We start from the raw sequence: 27674 nt of genomic DNA, 5'->3' as shown, positions 1-27674 counted from the left end.
GAAACCTAATGATGTTCACTCTGAAGCCTAATGATGTTCACTCTGAAACCTAATGACGGCCCTAAAGCCAGATACACACTGTGCTCTGACCCCAATCATACCCGGAGGGGGGTCAACCTTCTCGGTACCCCCCCCTCCACTCCCCCACCCCCCAGCCCTTAAGCCAGATATGATCCATCTGATCCTGTTCACTCTGGAACCTAATGATGTTCACTCTGAAACCTAATGATGTTCACTCTGGAACCTAATGACGGCCCTAAAGCCAGATACACACTGTGCTGTGACCCCAATAACACCCAGAGGGGGGGTCAACCTGCTCTGTGTCCCCCCCCACCCTCCCACCCCCACCCCCCAGCCCTTAAGCCAGATATGATCCATCTGATCCTGTTCACTCTGGAACCTAATGATGTTCACTCTGAAACCTAATGACGGCCCTTAATCCAGATACACACTGTGCTCTGACCCCAATAACACCCAGAGGGGGGGGTCAACCTGCTCCGTGTCCCCCCCCACCCCCCAGCCCTTAAGCCAGATTTGCCCTGTGCTGTGACCCCCGTCTGATCCTGTTCACTCTGAAACCTAATGATGTTCACTCTGGAACCTAATGACGGCCCTAAAGCCAGATACCTAATGATGTTCACTCTGAAACCTAATGACGGCCCTAAAGCCAGATACACACTGTGCTCTGACCCCAATCATACCCGGAGGGGGGGTCAACCTGCTCTGTGTCCCTCCCCACCCTCCCACCTCCACCCCCCAGCCCTTAAGCCAGATTTGCCCTGTGCTGTGACCCCTGTCTGATCCTGTTCACTCTGAAACCTAATGATGTTCACTCTGAAACCTAATGACGGCCCTAAAGCCAGATACACATTGTGCTCTGACCCCAATCATACCCGGAGGGGGGTCAACCTGCTCTGTGTCCCCCCCCACCCTCCCTCCCCCACCCCCCAGCCCTTAAGCCAGATATGATCCATCTGACCCTGTTCACTCTGGAACCTAATGATGTTCACTCTGAAACCTAATGATGTTCACTCTGAAGCCTAATGACGGCCCTAAAGCCAGATACACACTGTGCTGTGACCCCAATAACACCCAGAGGGGGGGTCAACCTGCTCTGTGTCCCCCCCCACCCTCCCACCCCCACCCCCCAGCCCTTAAGCCAGATATGATCCATCTGACCCTGTTCACTCTGGAACCTAATGATGTTCACTCTGAAACCTAATGATGTTCACTCTGGAACCTAATGACGGCCCTTAATCCAGATACACACTGTGCTGTGACCCCAATAACATCCAGGTCAACCTGCTCCATGCCCCCACCCCGCCCCCCCCTCAGGGCTGAGGCTGAGCTCGATGCACCGGGGCTGTGCTGACAGATAACATCTATGGGGCCGGGCTGACAACATCTATGGGGCCGGGCTGACAACATCTATGGGGCTGGGCTGACAACATCTATGGGGCTGGGCTGACAACATCTATGGGGCAGAGGCGGAGGTGAAGGGTGTGACTGAAACTGCTGCTGGGTCACATGGGGAAGCCGAGGCAGGAACCGGGTGTCGGAGGAGGCAGCGAGTGGGGAGGTACCATGTGGGGCAGGGGGCACATGTGGGGCAGGTGACACGTGTGGGGCAGGGGGCACATGTGGGGCAGGGGGCACATGTGGGGCAGGGGACACGTGTGGGGCAGGGGATACATGTGGGGCAGGGGATACATGGGGGGCAGGGGATACATGGGGGGCAGGGGGAGGGGAGGTGGGAGCCCAAGGGGATGCTCCATCAATGGGGTGGGTATGGGGTGATATGGGGTGATATGGGGTGTGGGGTGATATGGGGTATGGGGTGATATGGGGTTTGGGGTGATATGGGGTATGAGGTGATATGGGGTATGAGGTGATATGGGGTGATGTGGGGTGGGGGTGTGGGGTGATATGGGGTATGGGGTGATATGGGTGATATGGGGTGGGGGTGTGGGGTGATATGGGGTGTGGGATGATACGGGATGTGGGGTGATGTGGGGTATGGGGTGATATGGGGTATGGGGTGATATGGGGTATGGGGTGATGTGGGGTATGGGGTGATATGGGGTATGGGGTGATATGGGGTGTGGGGTGATATGGGATGTGGGGTGATACGGGGTATGGGGTGATACGGGGTATGGGGTGATATGGGATGTGGGGTGATATGGGGTATGGGGTGATATGGGATGTGGGGTGATATGGGGTATGGGGTGATATGGGATGTGGGGTGATATGGGGTATGGTGTGATGTGGGGTATGGGGTGATATGAGGTATGGGGTGATATGAGGTATGGGGTGTTGTGGGGTATGGGGTGATATGGGGTATGGGGTGATATGGGGTATGGGGTGATATGGGGTGTGGGGTGATGTGGGGTATGGGGTGATATGGGGTTTGGGGTGATATGGGATGTGGGGTGATATGGGGTATGGGGTGATATGGGGTGTGGGGTGATATGGGGTGTGGGGTGATATGGGATGTGGGGTGATATGGGGTATGGGGTGATATGGGTTGTGGGGTGATGTGGGGTATGGGGTGATATGGGGTGTGGGGTGATATGGGGTATGGGGTGATATGGGGTGTGGGGTGATATGGGATGTGGGGTGATGTGGGGTATGGGGTGATATGGGGTATGGGGTGATATGGGGTATGGGGTGACATGGGGTGTGGGGTGATGTGGGGTATGGGGTGATATGGGGTATGGGGTGATATGGGGTGTGGGGTGATATGGGGTATGGGGTGATATGGGGTATGGGGTGATATGGGGTGTGGGGTGATGTGGGGTATGGGGTGATATGGGGTATGGGGTGATATGGGGTGTGGGGTGATGTGGGGTATGGGGTGATATGGGGTATGGGGTGATATGGGGTGATGGGGTGATATGGGATGTGGGGTGATATGGGGTGTGGGGTGATATGGGATGTGGGGTGATACGGGGTATGGGGTGATATGGGGTATGGAGTGATATGGGGTATGGGGTGATATGGGGTGTGGGGTGATGTGGGGTGTGGGGTGATATGGGGTGATGGGGTGATATGGGGTATGGGGTGATGTGGGGTATGGGGTGATGTGGGGTATGGTGTGATATGGGGTATGGGGTGATATGGGGTGATATGGGGTATGGGGTGATGTGGGGTATGGGGTGATATGGGGTATGGGGTGATATGGGGTGTGGGGTGATGTGGGGTGTGGGGTGATATGGGGTATGGGGTGATGTGGGGTGTGGGGTGATATGGGGTATGGGGTGATGTGGGGTGTGGGGTGATATGGGGTATGGGGTGATGTGGGGTATGGGGTGATATGGGGTATGGGGTGATATGGGGTATGGGGTGATATGGGGTGTGGGGTGATATGGGATGTGGGGTGATACGGGGTATGGTGTGATGTGGGGTATGGTGTGATATGGAGTATGAGGTGATATGGGGTGATGTGGGGTGGGGGTGTGGGGTGATATGGGGTATGGGGTGATATGGGGTGTGGGGTGATATGGGGTATGGGGTGATATGGGGTGTGGGGTGATATGGGGTGTGGGGTGATATGGGGTATGGGGTGATATGGGGTATGGGTTGATAAGGGGTATGGGGTGATATGGGGTGTGGGGTGATATGGGGTGTGGGGTGATATGGGATGTGGGGTGATATGGGGTGTGGGGTGATACGGGGTATGGGGTGATGTGGGGTATGGGGTGATATGGGATGTGGGGTGATATGGGGTATGGGGTGATGTGGGGTGTGGGGTGATGTGGGGTATGGGGTGATATGGGGTATGGGGTGATATGGGGTATGGGGTGATGTGGGGTATGGGGTGATATGGGGTTTGGGGTGATATGGGGTGTGGGGTGATATGGGATGTGGGGTGATGTGGGGTATGGGGTGATGTGGGGTATGGGGTGATATGGGATGTGGGGTGATGTGGGGTATGGGGTGATGTGGGGTGTGGGGTGATGTGGGGTATGGGGTGATATGGGGTATGGGGTGATATGGGGTATGGGGTGATGTGGGGTATGGGGTGATATGGGGTGATGTGGTGTATGGGGTGATGTGGGGTATGGGGTGAGCAGCACTGATAAGGTGATGGGGTGATGCTATGGGGGATGGTTTAGACCCCAATAGTGAGCAGCACCCCATAGAGCTCCAAAGCATCGGCATCACCCCTATAGGGTGGGGGACCCTTATAGGGTGGGGGTATCTCTATAGGGTGGGGGACCCCTATAGGGTGGGGGTACCCCTATAGGGTGGGGGTACTCCTATAGGGTGGGGGGACCCCTACAGGGTGGGGGTATCTCTATAGGGTGGGGGTATCCCTGTAAGGTGGGAGTACCCGTATAGGATGGAGGGACCCCTATAGGGTGGGGGGACCCTTATAGCGTGGGGGTACCCCTATAAGGTGGGGGTACCCATATAGGATGGGGGACCCCTATAGGGTGGGGTATCCCTATAGGGTGGGGGGACCCCCCTCACCCTTCCTGGGTCCCCCTTTGGGTGCTGACCCCCATATGGATCCACGATGAGGGTCATCCAGCCCCACAAGCACCATGGGGTGCTATGGGGGGGGAAGGGGTCTCCCACCCTCCCCTCCCCCCCTCCAGACCGATATGGGGCCGATGTGGGGCCGATGTGGGGCCGCTATGGGGCCTATGGGGCCGATGTGGGGCCGATGTGGGGCCATGCATAGGAGAGGAAACGTGGGGGTGGGGGGGGAAGAGACGCGGCCGCAGCGACGGAAACAACGACGGCACCGCCTGTGCCTGGGGATGGGGCGGATATGGGGCAGCTATGGGGCGGCTATGGGGCGGGTAATGGGGCGGACAATGGGGCGGGTATGGGGCGGGCAAAGGGGCGGGCAAAGGGGCGGGTAATGGGGAGGCTATGGGGCGGCTATGGGGCGGATATAGGGCGGGTATGGAGCGGGCAATGGGGCGGGCAATGGGGCGGGTATGGGGCGGGTATGGGGCGGGCAATGGGGCGGGCAGTAGGGCGGCTATGGGGCGGCTATGGGGCCACACATAGGGACAATGGGGCGGGCAAAGGGGCGGATATGGGGCGGGCAATGGGGCGGACATGGGGCGGGCAAAGGGGCGGATATGGGGCGGCTATGGGGTGGGCAATGGGGCGGCTATGGGGTGGGCAACGGGGCGGATATGGGGCGGATATGGGGCGGCAATGGAGCCATGCATAGGGGTTCAGGGCGGTAATGGGGCCACCCATAGGTGTCACCCTACAAGTGCTGTCCCCTACGGGGTCAGTGCGTCCCTATGGGGTCAGTCCGTCCCCTATGGGGTCAGTCCGTCCCTATGGGGTCAGCGTGTCCCCATGGGGTCAGTGCGTCCCCTATGGGGTCAGTGTGTCCCTATGGGGTCAGTCCGTCCCTATGGGGTCAGTGTGTCCCCTATGGGGTCAGTGCATCCCCTATGGGGTCAGTGTGTCCCCTATGGGGTCAGTGCATCCCCTATGGGGTCAGTGTGTCCCTATGGGGTCGGTGCATTCCTTTGGGGTCAGTGTGTCCCTATGGGGTCAGTCCGTCCCTATGGGGTCAGTGTGTCCCCTATGGGGTCAGCGCATCCCCTATGGGGTCAGCGTGTCCCTATGGGGTCAATGTGTCCCTATGGGGTCAGTGTGTCCCCTATGGGGTCAGTGCATCCTCTATGGGGTCAGTGCGTCCCCTATGGGGTCAATGTGTCCCTATGGGGTCAGCGTGTCCCTATGGGGTCAGTGCGTCCCCTATGGGGTCAGTGCGTCCCTATGGGGTCAGTGCGTCCCCTATGGGGTCAGTGTGTCCATATGGGGTCAGTCCGTCCCTATGGGGTCAGTGTGTCCCTATGGGGTCAGCGTGTCCCTATGGGGCCGGTGCGTCCCCTATGGGGTCACCCCAATTGGGTGCCCCAATGGGGATGCTTAGACAGGGGGACCACAATAGGGGTGCTGGAATTGGGGTGCCCCAATTGGGGTGCCAGGATAGGGGTACCCCAATAGGGACATTGGGATGGGGACACCTCCATTGGGGTGCCCCTATAGGGATGTTTAATGGGGACACCTCCATTGGGGTGCTCCTATAGGGGACATCTACATTGGGGTGCCCCAATAGGGACATTGGGATGGGGACACCTACATTGGGGTGCCCCAATAGGGATGTTAATAGGGACACCTCCATTGGGGTGCTCCTATAGGGATGTTAATAGGGACACCTCCATTGGGGTGCTCCTATAGGGATGTTTAATGGGGACACCAACATTGGGGTGCTCCTATAGGGATGTTAATAGGGACACCTACATTGGGGTGCTCCTATAGGGATGTTTAATGGGGACACCTACATTGGGGTGCCCCAATAGGGGACACCTCCATTGGGGTGCCCCAATAGGGATGATTAATGGGGACACCTACATTGGGGTGCTCCAATAGGGATGTTTAATGGGGACACCTCCATTGGGGTGCCCCTATAGGGATGTTTAATGGGCACACCTACATTGTGGTGCTCCTATAGGGACACTGGGATCGGGACCCCTCCATTGGGGTGCTCCAATAGGGGACATCTACATTGGGGTGCCCCAATAGGGTCATTGGATGGGGACACCTCCACTGGGGTGCCCCAATAGGGGACACCTCCATTGGGGTGCTCCTATAGGGATGTTTAATGGGGACACTTCCATTGGGGTGCTCCAATAGGGGACACCTATATTGGGGTGCTCCTATAGGGGACACCTACATTGGGGTGCTCCTATAGGGATGTTTAATGGGGACACCTCCATTGGGGTGCCCTAATAGGGATGTTTAATAGGGACACCTACATTGGGGTGCTCCTATAGGGACATTGGGATGGGGACCCGTCCATTGGGGTGCCCCTATAGGGATGTTAATAGGGACACCTACATTGGGGTGCTCCAATAGGGAACACCTCCATTGGGGTGCCCCAATAGGGATGTTAATAGGGACACCTACATTGGGGTGCTCCTATAGGGACATTGGGATGGGGACCCCTCCATTGGGGTGCTGGGTTGGCTGTGGGTCCGGTGGCGCCTGACTCTCCCTCCACCCCACAGATGGAAGTGGAGCAGCCCCCCCAAACCTCTGAGCCCCCAACGCTGCTGAAGACCTATAGATGGAGAACAACAGCACCCGTGGGTGACAGGGACCCCGCACGGCCCCGGAGCCGCCTGCAGGGCTGGAAACGATCCTACAGCCACCCCGAGTCTGAGGGCGTCGATAACGGTGTGGGGAAGGGCAGCGCCAACATGGCGGCACCCAAAGGCGGCGCACGACGGTCCCTGTTCCAAAGGGCATTTTCGGCACCGTCCAAAGGGGCCAAGGAGCCGCGCAGCCCTGAGGGGGGAAAGGGGACCCTACAGAAATACCTGCGGTCTATGTCCAAAAGGAAAGGCCATGGGGAGAACGGGGCCAGGGAGGAGAAGGGGGGTCATGAGGGCAGCACAGGTACGGAGGGGTTATGGGATAGAGATGGGGATGGGGTGGGATGGAGATGGGATGGGATGGGGTGGGATGGGGTGGGATGGGATGGGATGGGATGGGATGGGATGGATGGGATGGGATGGGATGGGATGGGATGGGATGGGATGGGATGGGATGGGGATGGGATGGGATGGGATGGGATGGGATGGGGTGGGATGGGGTGGGATGGGATGGGATGGGGTGGGATGGGATGGATGGGATGGGATGGGATGGATGGGATGGGATGGGATGGATGAATGGGATGGGATGGATGGGATGGGATGGGATGGGATGGGATGGGATGGGATGGGATGGGATGGGATGGGATGGGATGGGATGGGATGGATGGGATGGGATGGATGGGATGGGATGGGATGGGATGGGATGGGATGGGATGGGATGGGATGGGATGGATGGGATGGGATGGGATGGGATGGGATGGGATGGGATGGGATGGAGATGGATGGGATGGGATGGGATGGGATGGATGGGATGGGATGGGATGGGATGGGATGGGATGGGATGGGATGGGATGGGATGGGATGGATGGGATGGGATGGGATGGGATGGGATGGGATGGGATGGGATGGGATGGGATGGAGATGATGGGATGGGATGGGATGGGATGGGATGGGATGGGATGGGATGGGATGGGATGGGATGGGATGGATGGGATGGATGGGATGGGTGTGAGGATCAGATGGGATTGGGGTCAGGCTGGAATGAGTATGAGATCAGAGTGGGATGGAGGTGGGGATGGGAATGGGGGTAAGGATGGAGTTGGGATGGGATGGGATGGAAATGGGGATGGGGATGAGATGGAGAGGAATGGGGATAGAACTGGAATGAGATGGGGGTGCAGTGGGGATGGGGATGGGAGTGGGATGGGGGAGGTGGTGATGGCCTGAGGTGGTGGGTGATGGAGATTTGGGCTGGTTTGGGGTGTAGAGCCTTTGGGTGCTGGTTGGGTGTGATGGGTGATGGTGGTGAATGATGGGTTAACACGGTCACAACCACACACCCCCCGGCACTAAATGCCACCCATGGGCCATGGGGACCCAACAAGCTCCCACTGGCTGCTCCTGACCCCCTGCCCCACATCCCAGCCCCACAGAGCACCCCCATCGCCCCCTCCATCCCAGCACCCGACGTCACAGTGTGGGACGTCTCCAACTTCTCCCTGGTGGACAAACAGCTGGTCCACGTGGGGCGGGACGAGGAGGTGAGGATGTGGGGCACCCCTCTGATCTATGGGGTGCGTGGGGGGCTGCACGTCTGGTGCCTGACCCCCGCTGCATCCTCAGATTGCATACAGGAACAGGAACCGGACCGGGAGCTCTGAGAGCAGCAACGTGCATCCAATGGGTGGCAGGAGGGACACGGGTGAGCTGACGGCGGGGGGTGTTTGCATGCATTGGTGCAGGCTCCAATGCAGCTCCTGGGGTGTGGGGTGTTTGCATGCATTGGTGCATGCTGCAATGCAGCTCCCGGGGCGTGGGTTGTTTGCATGCATTGGTGTCGGCTCCAATGCAGCTCCTGGGGCATGGGTTGTTTGCATGCATTGATGCAGGCTCCAATGCAGCTCCTGGGGCATTGGGGTGTTTGCATGCATTGGTGCAGGCTCCAATGCAGCTCCTTTGGCGTGGGGTGTTTGCATACATTTGTGTAGGCTCCAATGCAGCTCCTTTGGCATGGGGTCTTTGCATGCGTTGGTGCAGGCTCCAGTGCAGCTCCTGGGGCATGGGGGGTTTGCATGCATTGGTGCAAGCTCCAATGCATCTCCTTTGGCATGGGGTGTTTGCATACATTTGTGTAGGCTTCAATGCAGCTCCTTTGGCACGGGGTGGTTGCATGCATTGGCGTAGGCTCCAATGCAGCTCCTGGGGCATGGGGTGTTTGCATGCATTGGTGTAGGCTCCAATGCAGCTCCTGGGGCATGCTATGCAACACACTGTGTGCTCTGCTTCCCACCATGCACTATACCATGTCCTGTGCTGCACACCATGCTCTGTGCATCACACACTGTGCATGCCATGCACCAAACCATGCACCAAACCATGCACCAAACCATGCACCACACACCTTGCATTTTGCACCGTGCACCACCCCATGCAACACACCTTGCCCTATGACATGCACCTTGCACTGTGCACACATCATACCCCTCTCCATGCACCCCAACACGCATCCTGCCCCACGGATCTTGCACTACACGCTGTGCCCCACACCCCGTGCCCCACATCGCTGCACAGAGGAAACCCTCAGTGCTGACACCTCCTCGTGCTGTCACCGCTTCCTCTGTGCTGCTGCTGGGTGCTGATGCTGCTGATAAGAGCTTCCTTGTGCTGATGCTGCTGATAAGGGCTCCCTTGTGCTGATCCTGCTGATTGATAAGGGCTCCCTTGCAACCATGGGCCCCCAATGCATGGCAACCCTGCACCCACTATAGGGCAGCACCCAATGCATGGCAACCCTGCACCCAGCACCCAATGCATGGCAACCCTGCACACAGCACCCAATGCATGGCAACCCTGCACCTACTATAGGGCAGCACCCATTGCATGGCAACCCTGCACCCAGCACCCATTGCATGGCAACCCTGCACCCACTATAGGGCAGCACCCAGTGCATGGCAACCCTGCAGCCACTATAGGGCAGCACCCATTGCATGGCAACCCTGCACCCACTATAGGGCAGCACCCATTGCATGGCAACCCTGCACCCAGCACCCATTGCATGGCAACCCTGCACCCACTATAGGGCAGCACCCAATGCATGGCAACCCCGCACCCACTATAGGGCAGCACCCATTGCATGGCAACCCTGCACCCACTATAGGGCAGCACCCAATGCATGGCAACCCTGCACCCACTATAGGGCAGCAGCCATTGCATGGGGACCCTGCACCCACTATAGGGCAGCACCCAGTGCATGGCAACCCCGCACCCACTATAGGGCAGCACCCACTGCATGGGGACCCTGCAACCACTATAGGGCAGCACCCATTGCATGGCAACCCTGCACCCAGCACCCATTGCATGGCAACCCTGCACCCACTATAGGGCAGCACCCAATGCATGGCAACCCCGCACCCACTATAGGGCAGCACCCATTGCATGGCAACCCTGCACCCACTATAGGGCAGCACCCATTGCATGGCAACCCTGCACCCACTATAGGGCAGCAGCCATTGCATGGGGACCCTGCACCCACTATAGGGCAGCACCCAGTGCATGGCAACCCCGCACCCACTATAGGGCAGCACCCACTGCATGGGGACCCTGCAACCACTATAGGGCAGCACCCATTGCATGGCAACCCTGCACCCAGCACCCATTGCATGGCAACCCTGCACCCACTATAGGGCAGCACCCATTGCATGGCAACCCTGCACCCACTATAGGGCAGCACCCAATGCATGGCAACCCTGCACCCAGCACCCATTGCATGGCAACCCTGCAACAACTATAGGGCAGCACCCAGTGCATGGCAACCCTGCACCCAGCACCCAATGCATGGCAACCCTGCACCCACTATAGGGCAGCACCCAATGCATGGCAACCCTGCACCCACTATAGGGCAGCACCCATTGCATGGCAACCCTGCACCCACTATAGGGCAGCACCCAGTGCATGGCAACCCTGCACCCAGCACCCATTGCATGGCAACCCTGCACCCACTATAGGGCAGCACCCACTGCATGGGGACCCTGCACCCACTATAGGGCAGCACCCAATGCATGGCAACCCTGCACCCACTATAGGGCAGCACCCATTGCATGGCAACCCTGCACCCACTATAGGGCAGCACCCATTGCATGGCAACCCTGCACCCAGCACCCATTGCATGGCAACCCTGCACCCACTATAGGGCAGCACCCAATGCATGGCAACCCTGCACCCACTATAGGGCAGCACCCAATGCATGGCAACCCTGCACCCACTATAGGGCAGCACCCATTGCATGGCAACCCCACACCCACTATAGGGCAGCACCCAATGCATGGCAACCCTGCACCCACTATAGGGCAGCACCCATTGCATGGCAACCCTGCACCCAGCACCCATTGCATGGCAACCCTGCACCCACTATAGGGCAGCACCCATTGCATGGCAACCCTGCACCCACTATAGGGCAGCACCCAATGCATGGCAACCCTGCACCCACTATAGGGCAGCACCCGGTGTATGGCAACCCTGCACCCAGCACCCAATGCATGGCAACCCCGCACCCACTATAGGGCAGCACCCAGTGTATGGCAACCCCACACCCACTATAGGGCAGCACCCAATGCATGGCAACCCTGCACCCAGCACCCATTGCATGGCAACCCTGCACCCACTATAGGGCAGCACCCATTGCATGGCAACCCTGCACCCACTATAGGGCAGCACCCATTGCATGGCAACCCCACACCCACTATAGGGCAGCACCCAATGCATGGCAACCCTGCACCCAGCACCCATTGCATGGCAACCCTGCACCCACTATAGGGCAGCACCCATTGCATGGCAACCCTGCACCCACTATAGGGCAGCACCCATTGCATGGCAACCCTGCACCCACTATAGGGCAGCACCCATTGCATGGCAACCCTGCACCCAGCACCCATTGCATGGCAACCCTGCACCCACTATAGGGCAGCACCCAATGCATGGCAACCCTGCACCCACTATAGGGCAGCACCCAATGCATGGCAACCCTGCAATCACTATAGGGCAGCACCCAATGCATGGCAACCCTGCACCCAGCACCCATTGCATGGCAACCCTGCACCCACTATAGGGCAGCACCCATTGCATGGCAACCCTGCACCCACTATAGGGCAGCACCCAATGCATGGCAACCCTGCACCCAGCACCCATTGCATGGCAACCCTGCACCCACTATAGGGCAGCACCCAATGCATGGCAACCCTGCACCCACTATAGGGGAGCACCCAATGCATGGCAACCCTGCACCCAGCACCCATTGCATGGCAACCCTGCACCAACTATAGGGCAGCACCCAATGCATGGCAACCCTGCACCCACTATAGGGCAGCACCCAATGCATGGCAACCCTGCACCCACTATAGGGCAGCACCCAATGCATGGCAACCCTGCACCCACTATAGGGCAGCACCCAATGCATGGCAACCCTGCACCCACTATAGGGCAGCACCCAATGCATGGCAACCCTGCACCCACTATAGGGCAGCACCCAGTGCATGGCAACCCTGCACCCAGCACCCATTGCATGGCAACCCTGCACCCACTATAGGGGAGCACCCATTGCATGGCAACCCTGCACCCAGCACCCAATGCATGGCAACCCCGCACCCACTATAGGGCAGCACCCAGTGTATGGCAACCCTGCACTCACTATAGGGCAGTACCCAATGCATGGCAACCCTGCACCCAGCACCCAATGCATGGGGACCCTGCACCCACTATAGGGCAGCACCCAATGCATGGCAACCCTGCACCCACTATGGGGCAGCACCCAATGCATGGCAACCCTGCACCCAGCACCCAATGCATGGGGACCCTGCACCCACTATAGGGCAGCACCCAATGCATGGCAACCCTGCACCCAGCACCCAATGCATGGCAACCCTGCACCCACTATAGGGCAGCACCCATTGCATGGCAACCCTGCACCCACTATAGGGCAGCACCCATTGCATGGCAACCCTGCACCCAGCACCCATTGCATGGCAACCCTGCACCCACTATAGGGCAGCACCCAATGCATGGCAACCCTGCACCCATTGGTGGGCAGCACCCAATGCATGGCAACCCCGCACCCACTATAGGGCAGCACCCAATGCATGGCAACCCTGCACCCACTATAGGGCAGCACCCATTGCATGGCAACCCTGCACCCACTATAGGGCAGCACCCAATGCATGGCAACCCCGCACCCACTATAGGGCAGCACCCATTGCATGGCAACCCTGCACCCACTATAGGGCAGCACCCAATGCATGGCAACCCCGCACCCACTATAGGGCAGCACACATTGCATGGCAACCCTGCAGCCACTATAGGGCAGCACCCATTGCATGGCAACCCTGCAGCCACTATAGGGCAGCACCCATTGCATGGCAACCCCGCACCCACTATAGGGCAGCACCCATTGCATGGCAACCCTGCACCCACTATAGGGCAGCACCCATTGCATGGGATGAGCAGCACCCAGGACCCCCAGAGCTGCTTATGGGGCAGTGGGTGCAGCACCCTGTGATGCTTTATGGCCTCCAACCTGTGTCACCCCAATAGACCCCGAGGAGCAGAGCGCGAGGACAGCGGGGAAAGGAACCGACAGCGACGGATCCACCACGTCCCAGTTCAGCAACGTGAAGGTGGGTCCCGGTGTCACCCATTGGGTGTCACACTGCAGCCCTATGGCACCCAATGTGACCATCCCCACCCTATAGGTGGGTCCCGGTGTCACCCATTGGGTGTCACATTGCAGCCCTATGGCACCCACCCTGACCATCCCCACCCTATAGGTGGGTCCTGGTGTCACCCATTGGGTGTCACACTGCAGCCCTATGGCACCCACCCTGACCATCCCCACCCTATAGGTGGGTCCTGGTGTCACCCATTGGGTGTCACACTGCAGCCCTATGGCACCCACTGTGACCATCCCCACCCTATAGGGGCTGCTGTGGAAGAGGCTGAGGGAGAGGAAAGGTCGAATTGTGCCCAAAAATGAGATCACGGCGATGGCTGGAATGGATGGAGACAGGTACAAAGGGGGGGGGGGATAAAGTGGGGACCCCATGGGGGGGCTTTGGTGGTACATCTATATCTGCTATAGGGTCCCGAGTCGCTGTGGGTCCCATGAATCGCTGCTCCCAGCGCCCAGTGCAGCAGAGCTGGATCTCAGTGGGGACAACGTCATCGTGCGCCCGGTGCATGGGAGTGTCGTGGGGGAGAAGTTCTGCTTCCAGGTAATGGGGCTGGGGGGGCAAGGGCAAGCAGCCCCTATATACCCCTATAGGAGCACCTATATACCCCTATAGGAGCACCTATATACCCCTATAGAGGCCAAGCAGCCCCTATGTACCCCTATAGGAGCACCTATATACCCCTATAGAGGCCAAGAAGCCCCTATATACCCCTATAGGAGCACCTATATACCCCTATAGAAGCCAAGCAGCCCCTATGTACCCCTATAGGAGCACCTATATAACCCTATAGGAGCACCTATATACCCCTATAGAAGCCAAGCAGCCCCTATATACCCCTATAGGAGCACCTATATAACCCTATAGGAGCACATATATACCCCTATAGGAGCACGTATATACCCCTAGAGAGGCCAAGCAGCCCCTATATACCCCTATAGGAGCACCTATATACCCCTATAGGAGCACCTATGTACCCCTATAGGAGCACCTATATACCCCTATAGGAGCACCTATATACCCCTATAGAGGCCAAGCAGCCCCTATATACCCCTATAGGGGCACCTATATACCCCTATAGAGGCCAAGCAGCCCCTATGTACCCCTATAGGAGCACCTATATACCCATATAGAGGCCAAGCAGCCCCTATGTACCCCTATAGGAGCACCTATATACCCCTATAGGAGCACCTATATACCCCTATAGGAGCACCTATATACCCCTATAGAGGCCAAGCAGCCCCTATATACCCCTATAGGAGCACCTATATACCCCTATAGAGGCCAAGCAGCCCCTATATACCCCTATAGAAGCACCTATATACCCCTATAGAGGCCAAGCAGCCCCTATATACCCCTATAGGAGCACCTATATACCCCTATAGAGGCCAAGCAGCCCCTATATACCCCTATAGGAGCACCTATATACCCCTATAGAAGCCAAGCAGCCCCTATATACCCCTATAGGAGCACCTATATACCCCTATAGAGGCCAAGCAGCCCCTATATACCCCTATAGGAGCGCCTATATACCCCTATAGAGGCCAGACAGCCCCTATATACCCCTATAGGAGCACCTATATACCCCTATAGAAGCCAAGCAGCCCCTATGTACCCCTATAGGAGCACCTATATAACCCTATAGGAGCACCTATATACCCCTATAGAAGCCAAGCAGCCCCTATATACCCCTATAGGAGCACCTATATAACCCTATAGGAGCACATATATACCCCTATAGGAGCACGTATATACCCCTAGAGAGGCCAAGCAGCCCCTATATACCCCTATAGGAGCACCTATATACCCCTATAGGAGCACCTATGTACCCCTATAGGAGCACCTATATACCCCTATAGGAGCACCTATATACCCCTATAGAGGCCAAGCAGCCCCTATATACCCCTATAGGGGCACCTATATACCCCTATAGAGGCCAAGCAGCCCCTATGTACCCCTATAGGAGCACCTATATACCCATATAGAGGCCAAGCAGCCCCTATGTACCCCTATAGGAGCACCTATATACCCCTATAGGAGCACCTATATACCCCTATAGGAGCACCTATATACCCCTATAGAGGCCAAGCAGCCCCTATATACCCCTATAGAAGCACCTATATACCCCTATAGAGGCCAAGCAGCCCCTATATACCCCTATAGGAGCACCTATATACCCCTATAGAGGCCAAGCAGCCCCTATATACCCCTATAGGAGCACCTATATACCCCTATAGAAGCCAAGCAGCCCCTATATACCCCTATAGGAGCACCTATATACCCCTATAGAGGCCAAGCAGCCCCTATATACCCCTATAGGAGCGCCTATATACCCCTATAGAGGCCAGACAGCCCCTATATACCCCTATAGGAGCACCTATATACCCCTATAGAAGCCAAGCAGCCCCTATGTACCCCTATAGGAGCACCTATATACCCCTATAGAAGCCAAGCAGCCCCTATATACCCCTATAGGAGCACCTATATACCCCTATAGAGGCCAAGCAGCCCCTATATACCCCTATAGGAGCACCTATATACCCCTATAGAAGCCAAGCAGCCCCTATATACCCCTATAGGAGCACCTATATACCCCAATAGAAGCCAAGCAGCCCATATGTACCGCTATAGGAGCACCTATATACCCCTATAGAAGCCAAGCCGCCCCTATATACCCCTATAGGAGCACCTATATACCCCTATAGAAGCCACGCAGCCCATATATACCCCTACAGGAGCACCTATAAACCCCTATAGAGGCCAAGCAGCCCCTATGTACCCCTATAGGAGCACCTATATACCCCTATAGAGGCCAAGCAGCCCCTATGTACCCCTATAGGAGCACCTATATACCCCTATAGAAGCCAAGCAGCCGCTATGTACCCCTATAGGAGCACCTATATACCCCTATAGAGGCCAAGCAGCCCCTATATACCCCTATAGGAGCACCTATATACCCCTATAGAGGCCAAGCAGCCCCTATATACCCCTATAGGAGCACCTATATACCCCTATACAGGCCAAGCAGCCCCTATGTACCCCTATAGGAGCACCTATATACCCCTATAGAGGCCAAGCAGCCCCTATATACCCCTATAGGAGCACCTGTATACCCCTATAGAAGCCAAGCAGCCCCTATATACCCCTATAGGAGCACCTATATACCCCTATAGAGGCCAAGCAGCCCCTATATACCCCTATAGGAGCACCTATATACCCCTATAGAAGCCAAGCAGCCCCTATATACCCCTATAGGAGCACCTATATACCCCTGTAGAGGCCAAGCAGCCCCTATATACCCCTATAGGAGCACCTATATACCCCTATAGAAGCCATGCAGCCCCTATATACCCCTATAGGAGCACCTATATACCCCTATAGAGGCCAAGCAGCCCCTATGTACCCCTATAGGAGCACCTATATACCCCTATAGAGGCCAAGCAGCCCCTATGTACCCCTATAGGAGCACCTATATACCCCTATAGAGGCCAAGCAGCCCCTATATACCCCTATAGGAGCACCTATATACCCCTATAGAGGCCAAGTAGCCCCTATATACCCCTATAGGAGCACCTATATACGCCTATAGAGGCCAAGCAGCCCCTATGTACCCCTATAGGAGCACCGATATGCCCCTATAGAGGCCAAGCAGCCCCTATGTACACCTATAGGAGCACCTATATACCCCTATAGAGGCCAAGCAGCCCCTATGTACCCCTATAGGAGCACCTATATACCCCTATAGAGGCCAAGCAGCCCCTATATACCCCTATAGGAGCACCTATATACCCCTATAGAAGCCAAGCAGCCCCTATATACCCCTATAGGAGCACCTATATACCCCTATAGAGGCCAATCAGCCCCTATATACCCCTATAGGAGCACCTATATACCCCTATAGAAGCCAAGCAGCCCCTATATACCCCTATAGGAGCACCTATATACCCCTATAGAGGCCAAGCAGCCCCTATATACCCCTATAGGAGCACCTATATACCCCTATAGAAGCCAAGCAGCCCCTATATACCCCTATAGGAGCACCTATATACCCCTATAGAGGCCAAGCAGCCCCTATATACCCCTATAGGGGCACCTATATACCCCTATAGAAGCCAAGCAGCCCCTATGTACCCCTACAGGAGCACCTATATACCCCTATAGAGGCCAAGCAGCCCCTATATACCCCTATAGGAGCACCTATATACCCCTATAGAAGCCATGCAGCCCCTATATACCCCTATAGGAGCACCTATATACCCCTATAGAGGCCAAGCAGCCCCTATATACCCCTACAGGAGCACCTATATACCCCTATAGAGGCCAAGCAGCCCCTATGTACCCCTATAGGAGCACCTATATACCCCTATAGAGGCAAAGCAGCCCCTATATACCCCAATGGTGCTGGGGTGACAAAGCCAAGCAGCCCCTATATGCCCCTATAGAGGCACCTATATACCCCTATAGGGGCACCCAAAGTACAGGGTACCCTGCAGAGGCACCTGGAGCACCCCAGCCATCCTGGATGTGCACCCAGAGCCCCCAGTGGAGGCCACCAGACCTCAGCCACCCTGTGCCCCCCCCCCTGGTGCCCCCTGATCCCCCCCCCATTTATCTGCAGGTCATCACGGACGGGCACAGCCGCTCCTTTGGCTGCAGCTCCTTGGCTGAACGAGACCGTTGGATCGAGAACCTGCGGCGCACGGTGCAGCCCAACAAGGTGGGACCCCCAACAGGGCCCTGTCTGTCTTCAATAGACCCCCACCAGGGCCTTGTCTGTCTTCATTGGACACCCACCAGGGCCCTGTCTGTCTTCAATAGACCCCCACCAGGGCCCTGTCTTCATCGGACCCCCACCAAGGCCCCCCACCAGGGCCCTGTCTTCAATAGACCCCCACCAGGGCCCTGTCTTCATTAGACCCCCACCAGGGCCCTGTCTTCAATAGACCCCCACCAGGGCCCTGTCTTCATTAGACCCCCACCAGGGCCCTGTCTTCATTAGACCCCCACCAGGGCCCTGTCTTCATTAGACCCCCAACAGGGCCCTGTCTTCATCAGACCCCCACCAGGGCCCTGTCTTCATTGGACCCCCACCAGGGCCCTCTATGCCCCTCTCTGGGTTCATCCATCCACTTGTATCCCAAAGCACTGATCCATCCCTATCTCCTCCCAACCCTCGTGTCCCCATTGACCTCCCATAGGCCCTGTCTTCATCGGACCCCCACCATGGACCTCCCATAGGCCCTGTCTTCATCGTGTCCCCTCTATGTCCCTCTGTGGGTTCATCCATCCACTCGTGTCCCAAAGCATTTATCCATCCCTATCTCCTCCCAACCCTCATGTTCTCCCATAGGCCCCGTTTTCATTGTGTCCCTCTATGGGTTCATCCATCCACTTGTATCCCAAAGCATTTATCCATCCCTATCTCCTCCCAACCCTCGTGTCCCCATTGACCTCCCATAGGCCCTGTCTTCATCGTGTCCCCTCTATGTCCCTCTGTGGGTTCATCCATCCATTCGTGTCCCAAAGCATTGATACATCCCTATCTCCTTCCCAACCCACATGTCCTACCATAGGCCCTGTCTTCATCGTGTCTCTCTCTGGGTTCATCCATCCACTTGTATCCCAAAGCATTTATCCATCCCTATCTCCTCCCAACCCTCATGACCCCAGGGACCTCCCATAGGCCCTGTCTTCATTGTATCCCCTCCTCTGTGGGTTCATCCATCCACTTGTATCCCAAGACATTTATCCATCCTATCTCCTCCCTCCATGTCCCCAGGGACCTCCCATAGCCCCTGTCTTCATCGTGTCCCCTCTATGGGTTCATCCATCCACTTGTATCCCAAAGCATTGATACATCCTAATCTCCTCCCAACCCTCATGTCCTCCCATAGGCCACATTTTCATTGTGTCCCCTCTATGTCCCTTTATGGGTTCATCCATCCACTCGTGTCCCAAAGCATTTATCCATCCCTATCTCCTCCCAACCCTCATGTCCTCCTATATCCCCATCTTCATCGTGTCCCCTCTCTGGGTTCATCCATCCACTTGTATCCCAAAGCATTGATCCATCCCTATCTCCTCCCAACCCTCATGTCCCCAGGACAACTGTGAGCGCCTGGAGCTGTCATTGAGCCTATGGGTCTATGAAGCAAGAGACCTCCCACCCCGCCGCCGTCTCCGGTGCCACCTCCATTTGGACGGGACCCTCTTCGCCCGCACCACAGCCAAAGTGTCCGGTCCCGATGGCGAGCTCTTCTGGGGGGAGCTCTTCCAGCTGGCGGCCCTGCCTCCCTGCCATGCCCTCACCTTGTCTCTATGCCGTGATGATCAAGGCCACCCCAACCAACCCGTGGCATCTGTCACCGTCCCTTTGGCTGAGCTGGGGGCTGCCCGGCAGCCCTTGGAGAGGTGGTATCCATTGAGTAGCCATGGGGGCAATGAACGGGCTCCGGCGCTGCGGGTGCGTGGGAGGTACCGGGAGGTTCGGGTGCTGCCCATCGTCCGCTATAAGGAGTTGGCTGAGTTCATCACCTTCCACTACCGGGAGCTGTGTGCCCGCCTGGAGCCCACCATCGCTGTGAGGCACAAGGAGGAGCTCGCCGGGGCCTTGGTGCGAGTGCTGCAGAGCACCGGGAAAGCCAAGGTACAGGGGGGGGGTCGGGGTGGGAGGGATGTGGTGGGTGGGGTGGGGGGAGGGTGGGATGGGGGATGACTGTGATGGGATGGACGTGGTGGTTGGGCTGGGATGGGTGATGATCACGGTGGGGTAGATGTGGTGGTTGGGATGGGATGGGTGATGGTTGGGGTGGGATTGGGGAGGGATGGATGGGATGGGATGGGATGGGATGGGATGGGATGGGATGGGATGGGATGGATTGGATGGGATGGGATGGGATGGGATGGGATGGGATGGGATGGGATGGGATGGGATGGATGGGATAGGATGGGATGGGATGGGATGGGATGGGATGGGATGGGATGGGGTGGGATGGGATGGGATGGGATGGGATGGGATGGGATGGGATGGGATGGGATGGGATGGGATGGGATGGATGGGGTGGGTTATTATGGGATGGAATGGCCCACGGGTGCCCCCCAACATCCATCCCACACCCAGGAGTTCCTCATTGACCTCGGTGTGGCCGAGCTGGATCGCTTTGATGAACGGGAGTCTCTGATCTTCCGAGAGAACACGTTGGCCACCAAAGCCATTGATGAGTACATGAAGCTGGTGGGGGGCAAATACCTCCAGGACACGCTGGGTATGAGCTGGTGTTATGGGGTGTTATGGGGTATTATGAGGGTATTATGGGGTGTTATGGGGTGTTATGGGGTATTATGAGGGTATTATGAGGGTATTATGGGGGTATTATGATGGTATCATGGGGTATTATGGGGGAATTGTGGGGTATTATGTGGGTATTATGGGATATTGTGAGGTACTTAGGGGTAATATGGGTTATTGTGAGGCGTTATGGGATACTATGGGGTACTGTCGGGTATTATTGGATACTAGACGGTAATATGGGGTACTATGGGATTTTATGGGGTACTATGGGGTATTATGGGACATTATGGGGTATTATGGCGTACTATGAAGTTCTATAGAGTACTATGGGGTATTATCTGATACTACGGGATACTATGGGGGTATTACAGGGTACTATGGGTTACTGTGGGGTGTTATGGGGTATGAATGGATACTATGGGGTATTATGGGTTATTATGGGGTATTATGAAGTTCTATAGGGTATTATGAAAAATTATGGGATGTTGAGGGAGTAATATGGGGTACTACGGGGTATTGTGGGGGTAATATGGGGTACTACGGGGTATTTTGGGGGTAATATGGGGTACTATGGGGTATTGTGGGTGTAATATGGGGTACTACGGAGTATTATAGAGTACTATGGGGTATTATCTGATACTATGGGATACTATGGGGGTATTACGGGTTACTATGGGTTACTACGGGGTATTATGTGGTATGAATGGATACTATGGGGTATTATGGGGTATTATGGGGATTTATGGGACATTATGGGGTATTATGGGGTACTATGAAGTTCTGTAGGGTATTATGAAAAATTATGGGGTATTGTGGGGGTAATATGGGGTACTGCGGGGTATTGTGGGGGTAATATGGGGTACTATGGGGTATTCTTGGACAGTATGGGTATTATGGTGTACTATGGGATACTATGGAGTACTATAGGGTACTATGGGGTATTATCGGATACTATGGGATACTATGGGTGTATTACGGGGTACTATGGGTTACTGTTCGGTGTTATGGGGTATGAATGGATACTATGGGGTATTATGGGGAGTTATGGGGTATTATGAGGTACTATTGGGTTTTAAGGGTTGTTGTGCCTTTCCCCTGGTTCCCAGGTGAGGCTGTGGCCCATCTCTGCTCTTCTGACCTCAACTGTGAAGTCGACCCCAGTAAATGTGGCGGCTCCGACCTCGTCGACAACCAGAACAACCTGCGTCAGGTCTGCGAGGAGACGCTGCAGCGCATCGCCACGTCCTGCGAGTGAGGGGCTGCCCCATAGGGGAATAGGGGGGGGTATATAGAGGGGGGGTGTATACATTGAGGGGGGTCTGGGGGCTGGAAAGGGGTTGGGGGATGGCACAGGCAATGGGATGGGTGAGGGGGCAGACATTGACACCAGGAAGACATGGGGGTAAGAAGGGATGTGAGGACCATCCATGGGGCAGATGTGGGGCTAGGATGGAGATAGGGAAACATAGGGGAACCCCAATACCCCATGGGGGCACATAGGGGGCACATAGGGGCACCCTAACACCCCATGGTTGTATATAGGGACACCCCAACACTCCATGGTTGTATATAGGGGGCACATAGGGGCACATAGAGGCACATAGGGGCACCCCTACTCCCCATGGGAGCACATAGGGGGCACATAGGGACACATAGGGGCACATGGGGGCACATGGGGGCACATAGGGACACGTAGGGGCACATAGGGACACATAGGGGCACATAGGGGCACCCAACACCCCATGGTTCTATATAGCGGGCACATAGGGACACGTAGGGGCACATGGGGGCACATAGGGGCACATAGGGGCACATAGAGGCACCCATCACCCCATGGGGGCACATAGGGCCACATAGGGGCACATAGGGGCACATGGGGGCACCCAACACCCCGTGGATGTATATAGGGGCACATAGGGGCACATGGGGGCACGTAGGGGCACATAGGGGCACCCAACACCCCATGGTTGTATATAGGGGGCAAATAGGGGCACATAGGGGCACATAGAGGCACGTAGGGGCACATAGGGACACATAGAGGCACATAGGGGCACATGGGAGCACGTGGGGGCACATAGGGGCACCCAACACCCCATGGTTGTATATAGGGGGCACATAGGGGCACATAGAGGCACATAGGGGCACCCAACACCCCATGGTTGTATATATAGGGGGCACATAGGGGCACATAGGGGCACATGGGGGCACATAGGGACACATAGGGGCACCCATCACGCCATGGTTGTATATAGGGGGCACATAGGGGCACCCATCACCCCATGGTTGTATATAGGGGGCACATAGGGACACATAGGGACACATAGAGGCACATAGGGGCACAAAGGGGCACCCAACACCCCGTGGTTGTATATAGGGGAATATAGGGGCACATAGAGGCACATAGGGGCACATAGGGGCACATAGGGGCACCCAACACCCCATGGGGGCACACAGGGCTACATAGAGGCACATAGGGGCACATGGGGGCACATAGGGGCACATAGGGGCACCCATCACCCCATGGTTGTATACAGGGGGCACACAGGGGCACCCATCACCCCATGGGGGCACATAGGGGCACATAGGCGCACCCATCACCCCATGGTTGTATACAGGGGGCACACAGGGGCACCCATCACCCCGTGGGGGCACATAGGGGCACATAGGGGCACCCATCACCCCATGGTTGTATATAGGGGGCACATAGGGGCACCCAACACCCCATGGTTGTATATAGGGGGCACATAGGGGCACCCATCACCCCATGGTTGTATATAGGGGGCACATAGGGGCACCCATCACCCCATGGGGGCACATAGGGGCACATAGGGGCACCCATCACCCCATGGTTGTATATAGGGACACCCCAACACCCCATGGTTGTATATAGGAGGCACATAGGGGCACACAGGGGCACATAGGGGCACCCAACACCCCATGGTTGTATATAGGGGGCACATAGGGGCACATAGGGACACATAGAGGCACATAGGGGCACATAGGGGCACCCCTACTCCCCATGGGAGCACATAGTGGGCACATAGGGACACATAGGGGCACATGGGGGCACATAGGGGCACATAGAGGCACATAGGGGCACATAGGGGTACCCCTACTCCCCATGGGAGCACATAGGGTGCACATAGGGACACATAGGGGCACATGGGGGCACATAGGGGCACATGGGGGCACATAGGGGCACATAGGGGCACGAAGGGGCACGTAGGGGCACGTAGGGGCACATAGGGGCACCCATCACCCCATGGTTATATATAGGGGGCACATAGGGGCACATAGGGACACGTAGGGGCACATAGGGGGCACATAGGGGCACCCAACACCCCATGGTTGTATATAGGGGGCACATAGGGGCACCCATCACCCCATGGGGGCACATAGGGGCACATAGGGGCACCCATCACCCCATCGTTGTATATAGGGGGCACATAGGGGCACCCAACACCCCATGGTTGTATATAGGGGGCACATAGGGGCACATAGGGGCACATAGGGGCACATGGAGGCACATAGGGGCACATAGGGGCACATAGGGGCACCCATCACCCCATGGTTGTATATAGGGGGCACATAGGGGCACCCAACACCCCCTGGTTGTATATAGGGGCATATAGGGGCACATAGGGGGCACATAGGGGCACCCATCACCCCATGGTTGTATATAGGGGGCACATAGGGGCACATGGGGGCACATAGGGGCACCCAACACCCCATGGTTGTATATAGGGGGCACATAGGGGCACATGGGGGCACATAGGGGCACCCATCACCCCATGGTTGTATATAGGGGGCACATAGGGGCACCCATCACCCCATGGTTGTATATAGGGGGCACATAGGGGCACCCATCACCCCATGGTTGTATATAGGGGGCACATAGGGGCACATGGGGGCACATAGGGGCACATAGGGGCACCCATCACCCCATGGTTGTATATAGGGGCACATGGGGGCACATAGGGGCACATAGGGGCACCCAACACCCCATGGTTGTATATAGGGGCACATGGGGGCACATAGGGGCACATAGGGGCACGAAGGGGCACGTAGGGGCACGTAGGGGCACATAGGGGCACCCATCACCCCATGGTTATATATAGGGGGCACATAGGGGCACATAGGGACACGTAGGGGCACATAGGGGGCACATAGGGGCACCCAACACCCCATGGTTGTATATAGGGGGCACATAGGGGCACATAGGGGCACCCATCACCCCATGGTTGTATATAGGGGGCACATAGGGGCACCCAACACCCCCTGGTTGTATATAGGGGGCACATAGGGGCACATAGGGACACATAGGGGCACTTAGGGGCACCCATCACCCCATGGTTGTATATAGGGACACCCCATCACCCCATGGTTGTATATAGGGGGGCACATAGGGGCACCCCAACGCCCCATGGTTGTATATAGGGGGCACATAGGGGCACATAGGGGCACCCATCACCCCATGGTTGTATATAGGGGGCACATAGGGGCACATAGGGGCACCCATCACCCCATGGTTGTATATAGGGGGCACATAGGGGCACATAGGGGCACCCAACACCCCATGGTTGTATATAGGGGGCACATAGGGGCACATAGGGGCACATAGGGGCACATAGGGGCACCCAACACCCCATGGTTGTATATAGGGGGCACATAGGGGCACATAGGGGCACATAGGGGCACCCATCACCCCATAGGGGCACATAGGGGCACCCATCACCCCATAGGGGCACACAGGGGCACATAGGGGCACATAGGGGCACCCATCACCCCGTGTCTCCCCGCAGCTCGTTCCCCGTGGAGCTGGCTGAGGTGTTTGCGGCCTGGCAGGCCGAGTGCCGGCTGCGGGGCAAGGCGCCCATCGGGCAGCGCCTGGTGTCGGCCTCGCTGTTCCTGCGCTTCCTGTGCCCCGCCATCATGGCACCCAGTTTGTTCGGCCTCGTCCAGGAGTATCCGAGAGAGAACACGGCGCGGAGCCTCACGTTGGTGGCCAAAGTCATCCAGAACATGGCCAACTTCAGCACGTACGGCTACGGGGTCAATGGGGTCATGGGGAGTATGGGGAGATGGGGTATGGGGAGATGGGGAGATGGGGACTATGGGGATATGGGGATAATGGGGATATGGGGAGATGGGGATAATGGGGATATGGGGAGATGGGGATATGGGGACTATGGGGAGATGGGGATAATGGGGATATGGGGAGATGGGATATGGGGGTATGGGGATATGGGGACTATGGTGATATGGGGATATGGGGTGCAATGGGATCATGGGGACTATGGGGACTATGGGGTATGGGGATATGGGGAGATGGGGATATGGGGACATGGGGGCTATGGGGATATGGGGATATGGGGACTATGGGGAGATGGGGACTATGGGGATATGGGGACATTGGGGACTATGGGGATATGGGGACTATGGGGATATGGGGACTATGGGGATATGGGGACTATGGGGACTATGGGGATATGGGGAGATGGGGATATGGGGATATGGGGACTATGGGGTATGGGGATATGGGGACTATGGGGATATGGGGACTATGGGGTATGGGGATAATGGTGATATGGGGATATGGGGACTATGGGGTATGGGGAGATGGGGACTATGGGGAGATGGGGATATGGGGAGATGGGGAGATGGGGACTATGGGGATATGGGGACTATGGGGAGATGGGGAATGTGGGGACTATGGGGATATGGGGATATGGGGACTATGGAGACTATGGGGATATGGGGATATGGGGACTATGGGGACTATGGGAATGTGGGGACTATGGGGAGATGGGGACTATGGGGACTATGGGGATATGGGGACTATGGGGACACTGGGGTCTATGGGGACATGGGGAGATGGGGATATGGGGAGATGGGGATATGGGGCAGCAGAGGGGTCCATGGGGCTGTAGGGATCCCTGATACTCTCTATGGGGCTGCTAGAACCTTCCTTACATGCCATGGGGCAGCAGGGATGGAAGCTATGGGTCACCAATGGACGCTATGGGGCAGCAGGGCTGGACACTATGGGTCACCAATGGGTGCTATGGGGCAGCAGGGCTGGAAGCTATGGGTCACCAAGGGACGCTATGGGGCAGCAGGGCTGGACGCTATGGGTCACCAAGGTTCGCTATGGGGCAGCAGGGCTGGAAGCTATGGGTCACCAATGGACGCTATGGGGCAGCAGGGCTGGAAGCTATGGGTCCCCAAGGGGCGCTATGGGGCAGCAGGGCTGGACACTATGGGTCACCAATGGACACTATGGGGCAGCAGGGCTGGAAGCTATGGGTCCCCAAGGTTTGCTATGGGGCAGCAGGGATGGACCCTATGGGTCCCCAAGGTTCGCTATGGGGCAGCAGGGATGGAAGCTATGGGTCACCAATGGACGCTATGGGGCAGCAGGGCTGGAAGCTATGGGTCACCAAGGTTCGCTATGGGGCAGCAGGGCTGGAAGCTATGGGTCCCCAAGGTTCGCTATGGGGCAGCAGGGATGAACCCTACAGCCTATGGGGC

The 27674-nt window shown here is 56.9% G+C and overlaps 1 protein-coding gene across 5 annotated transcripts in view; it reads left to right on the top strand.

Annotated features, from left to right (window-relative positions):
* The first annotated feature begins 1443 nt into the window (after positions 1 to 1443).
* RASAL3 (RAS protein activator like 3) overlaps positions 1444 to 27674 on the top strand; it is a 35836-nt gene continuing 9605 nt past the window's right edge. For all 5 annotated transcript variants that reach the window (XM_085534340.1, XM_085534339.1, XM_085534338.1 and 2 more), the window contains exons 1-12: positions 1444 to 1579; positions 7050 to 7440; positions 8562 to 8677; positions 8760 to 8838; positions 13719 to 13801; positions 14102 to 14190; positions 14263 to 14395; positions 18471 to 18569; positions 19956 to 20498; positions 20973 to 21117; positions 22250 to 22394; positions 25946 to 26182. In XM_085534340.1, coding sequence (XP_085390466.1) covers positions 7050 to 7440; positions 8562 to 8677; positions 8760 to 8838; positions 13719 to 13801; positions 14102 to 14190; positions 14263 to 14395; positions 18471 to 18569; positions 19956 to 20498; positions 20973 to 21117; positions 22250 to 22394; positions 25946 to 26182 — 2060 coding nt within the window. In that variant the 5' untranslated portion in view covers positions 1444 to 1579. The remainder of the gene's footprint in view (positions 1580 to 7049; positions 7441 to 8561; positions 8678 to 8759; positions 8839 to 13718; positions 13802 to 14101; positions 14191 to 14262; positions 14396 to 18470; positions 18570 to 19955; positions 20499 to 20972; positions 21118 to 22249; positions 22395 to 25945; positions 26183 to 27674) is intronic.

This window comes from Coturnix japonica, unplaced genomic scaffold (genome assembly GCF_054131305.1).
Source record: "Coturnix japonica strain WE unplaced genomic scaffold, WE-NBRP24 Scf081, whole genome shotgun sequence".
Taxonomy (NCBI): domain Eukaryota; kingdom Metazoa; phylum Chordata; class Aves; order Galliformes; family Phasianidae; genus Coturnix; species Coturnix japonica.
This window is presented reverse-complemented; position numbering and strand designations above follow the sequence as displayed.